The sequence below is a fragment of the Gopherus flavomarginatus genome, chromosome 1 (assembly GCF_025201925.1).
Source record: "Gopherus flavomarginatus isolate rGopFla2 chromosome 1, rGopFla2.mat.asm, whole genome shotgun sequence".
NCBI lineage: Eukaryota > Metazoa > Chordata > Testudines > Testudinidae > Gopherus > Gopherus flavomarginatus.
The window spans coordinates 367,268,908-367,276,136 of record NC_066617.1 but is presented as its reverse complement, the minus strand read 5'-3'; the positions used below and the strand labels follow the sequence as shown (position 1 = coordinate 367,276,136).

Sequence of the window (7,229 nt, the reverse complement as noted above, 5' to 3'; positions counted from 1 at the left end):
TTATTCTGGTGCCTAAATGGCCCCGAGTGTGTTGCTACATCTCAGCGATGACTGAACTTCAGGGGCAGTTACATCATTTGTTACTGCACCATACACGTCCGTGGCCATGCCTGGGAGTATCAATAATAAAGGCCAGATGTTCCAGCAAAGCAAGAGAAGGTGCAAGGAGGCTTCACACTCTTACACACTCCACACATGTGGCCAAGTGAGGACAAGGTCAGGGCCAAGATCACCTTCTGGCCACCAGTGCTAAGCTCTTGTAGGGGATGGTGTATGGCACCCTGTGAGTCAGAGATGGAGTTCCCACCCCAGCATACACAAAGCACCCACAAACATGCTGTCTGAGTTACTCAGAAAACCTCTCCTGCATCCTCTGCTTCCTGATCGCTTAGCAGCCCCCTCCTGCTCAGCCTAGAAGCTTTTTCCTAGGAACAGAAGAAGCACCTGGTCATGAATCTGTTTGGTTTTTACACCGTACACGATGGGGTTCATCATGGGAGGAAAGAGAAGGTGGAAATTGGCCAGCAGGATGTGTACGTGCGGGGTGACTTGGCACCCGAACCTGTGTATTGTTGAGGAGAGAACCACTAGTGTGTAGACCACAAAGATGGCACAAAGGTGAGAGCCACAGGTGCTGAAAGCCTTGAGCTGCTCTTCCTTGGACGCCAGGCTAAGGACAGCCCTTAGGATCTTGACATACGATAGGGAGATGAACATCAGATCCAGCCCCACAATGAAGATAGTTTCGATGATCCTATAGATGTTATTGAACCTGGTGTCAGCACAGGCCAGCTTCACCACGGCCATGTGCTCACAGTAGCAATGGGAGATGACGTGGGACCGGCAGTAGGGCAGCCTCCTGAGGAGGAAGGGCAGAGGGATCACTGGCAGAACAGCCCTGGCCAAAGCCGCCAGCCCGATCTTTCCTATCACTGAATTGGTCAGGATGGTGACATACTTCAGGGGTTTGCAGATGGCCACGTACCTATCGAAGGCCATGGCCAGAAGCAGAGTAGACTCCAGGGTGGAGAATGAGTGCAGGAAAAACATGTGCACCAGGCAGGCGTTAAAGCTGATCTCCCTGGAATTAAACCAGAAGATGCTCAATATTTTCGGCATGGTGGTTGCAGATAAAATCAGGTCAGTGATGGCCAGCATGGAGAGGAAGTAGAACATGGGCTTGTGTAGGGAGGGCTCTGTCTTGATAGCATACAAGAGGGTGCAGTTTCCTAGAAAGGACACAATGAACATTGAGCAGAAGGGGATGGAGATCCAGAGGTGCAGAGCTTCCAGCCGCGGGATGCCCGTCAGGAAGAACATGGCTGGATCAGAGCCGGTGCCATTGGGAGCTGACTGGTTGCCCTGCAGGAACATCCTCTGCAAGTTTCACATCAACGTCTGTCCTGTCAATAAAATATAGGAGATGGTGAACAGACACTATACACATGTGTCTGGCTCACGGGGTGCAACTCCTTTGGGAATGGATGATGAGGTCTGGAGCTGATAGAAACATTGATTGGGTGGTAAATATCGAGGAGCTCAAATTAACGAAAGCCTGGATGCAGGGGTGTAAGTACAAAGTGATAAGCTATCAGCTACTGCAGGACTCTTCAATCTGTCAGGCAAAGGCATAACAAAGTCTAGTGGCTGGAAGTCGAAGCCTTCAGAGTTCGAACTGTGAATAAGATTCAATTGTGCTACTGGAACTAAGATGGAATTAACTAGTTCAAGAGAACCATCAGAGGCTTAGTAAGTTCTCCATGGCTCGGGGTCTTTCAATAGAGATTGGATGTTCTCAGAAAGATGTTCTAGCTCAACCACAAGTTACTGGGCTGCATGCAGAAATCATCGGGTGGGTTCTTTGGCCTGTGGTTTGCAGGAAGTCAGGCTAGATGGCCATGATGGACCCTTCTTGCCTTAAAATCTACCACTCTATTATTTCAACAGACACTGCATCCATTTCTGTCACGTCTGGAGTTGGCTTTACACATCCAGGGCCGGCGCTTCCATTTAGGCGACCTAGGCGGTCGCCTAGGGCACCAGGACTTGGGGGGGCGGCATTTTGCCGCTCTCGGCAGCAATTTGGTGGCAGGGGGTTCTTCCGCGCTCTGGGTCTTCGGCAGCAATTCTGCGGCAGGTCCTTCACTCGCTCCGGGACCCGCTGCTGAAGTGCCCCGAAGACCAGGAGCACGGAAGGACCCCCCCTGCCGCAGAATTGCTGACGATGACCAGGAGCACAGAAGGACCCCTGCCTAGGGCACCAAAAACCCTGGCACCGCTCCTGTACACATCAGATCTCTGACACCAATCCTTTTCTTCAGAGGACTTTCCAATTTTCCCTGTGTGCCTTTGCACTACCTTTTGTGTTATTGTGAGTGTTTCTTTCAGTGCCATCACCATGGTACCTGAGTGCTTGGGGGAGACGCACTGAACTTCGTACTCCATTTACATCTGCAGCTTTCAGATTTAAAATTATTTATTTTGCTATTTTGGAGCACTGGGCACTTGTGCAAGATCAACCCGGATTGGCCCCAACCCATAAAACATATCAAGCAAATCAGCTGAAACCAGACAAAATTAGCAAAACCCTTCCCTCCCTCAAACAGTGACCCAACCCCTGACTTCTACACTTACCCAGGTGAGAAGTTAGGATAGTAGATATGGGCTTTGCCGCACGGTTATGGTATTTCTGACCAAGGTTGAGTAGGGACTGAATTCCAAGGGAAGTCCCCTGACCCCAGCCTACTCTCTCTTACGCTGGGGAGTAGGGAGGGGAGGGGGATGAACTCACTGCCTTTGTTGCCAAGCCCTCTCCCCTCCCCAATCTCTATCACTGCTGACAACACCTGCAGCCTCGCAGTCACTCAGGGCTACAACCTGGCAGACGTCTTTGACCCCTCCAACCTGCGTGTGTAGGGTGTGTCCAAGTGCTGTCACGTCGCTCTCCATCATGTTCCTAAGATCCTACCCTTCTGTCTACACAACAAAAACTCTCCTCCATCTCCATCTCCTCATCATCTCCAGCCTTAGTTCCGGCAACCTCCTCCACTCTGGTCCACATGGCCCTTCTCACACCTCCAAAGCACAAAATCCCTCCACAGGGTCCTTGTCCTCATCCTCAGGGTCCTTCACAGCTCCATCTCCTTACTGATCCACTCAGTTCTCTTCCTGTGTTGTCCCCTCTTCCCTCTACTCTGCCAGGGACGGAGCAACCAATTGTTTGTGTCTCCCACGTTGCCTCAATAATATAGAATAGCCTCCCTAAACTGGCCCCCTCCCCATTCCTGCTTCACACCCATCCTCAAGAACCACTCGGCCAAGGAACAATGGACCATTTCGTAGGGCTGATATGCATGCATTTAACATAACAGATGCATATAATGGCAGGAAAAAATGGTCCGTATTTTGGTTTGTATTCCTTTATCTCTCCCTCCATATGTTACAGAGGGCTTAATGCTGACGAAGAAAAGTATCTGTGTGTGCATGTGTGAGTGTGTGTGAAATAGTGTATGTGTCTGTACAGTGCCTTGCACATTTTGAGTGTTATCTGAAGGTCAATAATTCTCAAAATCTAGGATATGTACAAAATCCCCCCAAACTTCCCAATCATTTGGTGGAGGAATTTTAACACGTATCTCCTGGCTCCATCCTGTCAACTCTCAGGACTTTCCACCTTTGTTTGCACCCACAATGATCTGCCAGCAGGAATGTGGGCACGGAGGCCCCTATACACCTGATTTGTGGAGGCAGCTATTTCCAAGTGTAAATGATGCCTTCAGAACGGAAGGCCAAGTTCTGAAAAAAAGTGAGCCTCAGATGTAATCTGCCTAGTCTCTTGCACACAAACTGCATTCCACAACCCTTTTCAGAATCCAGGCACCTTAACAGAAAGGAACTAAGACCAACACTGAAGGCAAGAGAGGTCATCTGCCTGTGAAACGTCTAAAGAGCCACTCAGTACCACTTTCTCAATCTTGGGTGTTGAAAGTATTTGTCTTCATCCACGCTTGGGCACATAGCTTGATTTTTAGGAGGTGCTGAACACCCATCAACTCCCATTGAAAACCAGATCACTCGTTTAGGTGAAAACCAGATCATTCGTTCTAAATATAGACCATAGCTGCTAGCGACAGACACCCAAGTGTGATCAGGTGGGGCACAATACAAAGCTGCAGATAAACAGGAAATTAAAATATACAGCAGCAGTATTTGGATCAGGTTTTGAACTTGCCCAGAATGTGGGTGTGTTTGGATCTGAGGTTCTGCTTCAGACCCGTCTATGGCTACAGAACAGTACAATTCCTTTGCCCACAAGAAAACGGATTTCGTGGGTAAACTCACCAGAATCCTGCAGTGCTCCCTTCCTTTCCTAGGGCCTCGCTCTCCCTCACGGGCTGTGAGATGTCCACACGCTCACCCGGAGCTGCCTGCCTTTGGTGGATTTACAGCCACGGTGAGAGAATTCGACTGTTCAGCTGGGAATCTCTGGTTCCACTTTGTCCTCTGCCTCAGACAGAGTTAACTCTTTCTCTTCAGTCTTGGGAGAAAAGAAACTGTTCCTGCGTCTTGGGAATGAGAGATAGAAAAGCCATTTTCAGTCCCTCCTAGACCAAGATCCCTCAGCCATTGCAGAACTGATCATTACGGTACATTCCCCAGTGCTCTGCCCAGTCTCGTTTTAAACAACCCAAGCAATGAACCTTCCACTACTTCCCTTAGGAGGCTGTATCCACCCTAGGGTGTCCATTAGTGCCCGGAGTACCTTCACCAGCTACGTGAGAGGGTCACCTGGGCTGGACAAGTTGACTGCAGCTGCTTTCTGGCTGAATATTGAACAGTCCGCAGTCACTACGAATACAAGCTAGCTACTGAACACCACTCACAGGGAGAGGCCTTAGGAGTTAGAAAAGACAACACAGCCTCAAAGATATTTACTCCGCAGTCAGCCTCCTTGTGTTATTATTGTTAGTTTGCATTGGGATTGTGCTGAGAGGCCTCAGCCTGGAAACCAAGCCCCATTTTGCCAGGTGCTGTACACACGAGTAATGAAAAAGTGCCCTACAGAGTTTCACATCTGTGTCTGTGTTTCAGTTCCCAGGAGCAGTAAACTTCCCAAGGAGAAGGAATCTCACCTCATTTCAGTCCCACACTCCCCTGAGGAATTCAGTAACCCTGTGAACAGTGGGGAGACATTTGGTGCAACGAGTGGATCCTCTTGACTATAAATAAGTCTACACTGAAACCCACCCCCAAAACATGGCAGCATCTCAGAGCCCAGGTCAATTGACTCCGGCTTGTGGGGTTCAGTGCGCGGCACTGAAAAGAGCAGTGAAGATGTTCCCGCTCAGGGTGAAGTCCAGGCTCCAGGCCTTCCCCCTTCACCAGCTTTCAGAGCCCAGGTTCCAGCCCGAGCAGAAATGGCTACACTGCTATCTTTAGCCCTATACCGTGAGCCCGAGTAAGTTCACCCAGACTGTAAGACTTGCTCCCCTGGGGTGGAGGGTTTGTGGTGGAGACGTACCGTAAGAAGAGGCTGTTTCACAGCAGTGCTGGCACTTCCTGACCACAGTCCACCTGTCAATATGGCAAGGCAGCCATTCTTGTGAGATTTCAGCTCTCCCACTTCCATTTCTAGCTAGACCCCAGAAGGGATGAGGTGCAGTGAAAACAAAAAGCAATTCAGTGGGGTGGAGTTCCCTCAGCTTTACAAAACCTTCAAAAACACTTGGCTGATTTTAAACTTGGGACCAAGATTTGGGGGATTTCTTATCTCTGGTGGAAATTCCAGTAGACTACATAGGAATCCTTGAACTGGTCTTTCTCCTCCTCTCTATTGATGTCTTCCGGTCTGTGTATACCAGGGGTAGGCAACCTATGGCACGGGTGCCGATGGCAGCATGAGAGCTGATTTTCAGTGGCACTCACACTGCCTGGGTACTGGCTACTGGTCCAGAGGGCTCTGCATTTTATTTAATTTTAAATGAAGCTTCTAAAACTTTTTAAAAACCTTATTTACTTTACACACAATAATAGTTTAGTTATATATTATAGACTTATAGAAAGAGACCTTCTAAGAACGTTAAAATGTATTACTGGCAAGCGAAACCTTAAATTAGAGTGAATAAATGAAGACTCGGCACAGCACTTCTGAAAGGTTGCCAACCCCTGGTGTAGACTTTTACTGGTCTCTCTTGGTTTCCACTGGAGGATCCGTAGCTGAAGGAACCAGTAGATCTGTTACAAATCTTAGTCTGGCACTTGGAATGAGGTGAAAATTTTCAGCAGGAATTTCCACTAGAGATTCCTGCAATCCTGGACTGTATATACATAGCCAGCACTGAAATGCAGCCATGTATTGGTTTGACTGTGACAGTCGTTGGGCACCCGCTACACAGCCAGCCTGGTTAGCGCAGAAAGTTCAGGAGATGGCCACATCCACTATCACATGGCCTACCGGGGGAAATTGAGGCTGCTGGAATGTAAGGATCCAAGTTGGAATTCCCTCAAGGTACCAGGCTTCCCCCAGCCCCGGTCTTGCTGAACATGAGCTGTTCTAGATACTGCACAGCTATGATAACAGAGTAGGGCAGAGCTATACTTCCCATTTTATAGCTTGGGAATGGAGAGACTGAGGGACTTGCCCAAGGTCACCTGTGGCTGAGTGAAGAATAGAATGCAGGCCTACTAAATTACTGCCCTAACCACTGAGCTTTTCTCTCTCTACGGCTACTGTGCTTGTCCTCATCTGGAAATGTCACCAAGGTGCCACCTGAGATAGTGGGGTGTGTGTTGCAGAGGGTAGAATGGAAGGTGGCTAATGGAACCCTAGAGCTCTGCCTACATCCACCATCCACCATTCCACAGAGGGGACAGCAATTGAGTTGCAGAATTGTCTGCTTTTCCCTGGTCTAGAGGTGGGCCCGAGTAGAAATGCCCTTTTCCTGCCACTAGAACATAGAGGTTTATATGCCTTGCCAGGCAGGAACCTAGGAGTCCCCAGACCAGATCCATCTAGTCCACTATGTTGCCCTCATCACTGGCCAGCACCCGATGCTGCAGAGGAAAATTCATGATACCTTGCAGAGGATAGTGTTGGAATGACTTGCCCACAGAAGGTCTCTCCTTCTCCCCCTCAGTTAGTGGCACACTTACTAGAACCCAACAGAAGTTCCCGTGTCTCTTCATTTTTCTGTAGGACAGTGAGGCCTTTGAGTCTTGCATGCTGAGGC

General features: G+C 49.1%; 1 protein-coding gene across 1 annotated transcript; it reads right to left on the bottom strand.

The window, feature by feature from the left end:
* Positions 1-411: 411 nt before the first annotated feature.
* On the bottom strand, positions 412-1,374 carry LOC127048432 (olfactory receptor 52K1-like). The gene has a single exon (XM_050948281.1). It carries the CDS (start codon positions 1,372-1,374, stop codon positions 412-414), a length of 963 nt encoding a protein of 320 aa, XP_050804238.1.
* Positions 1,375-7,229: the final 5,855 nt, after the last annotated feature.

Coding starts and splice junctions, on each gene's coding strand:
- LOC127048432 (XM_050948281.1), bottom strand. CDS start 1,374: ATGTTCCTGCAGGGCAACCAGTCAGCTCCCAATGGCACCGGCTCTGAT.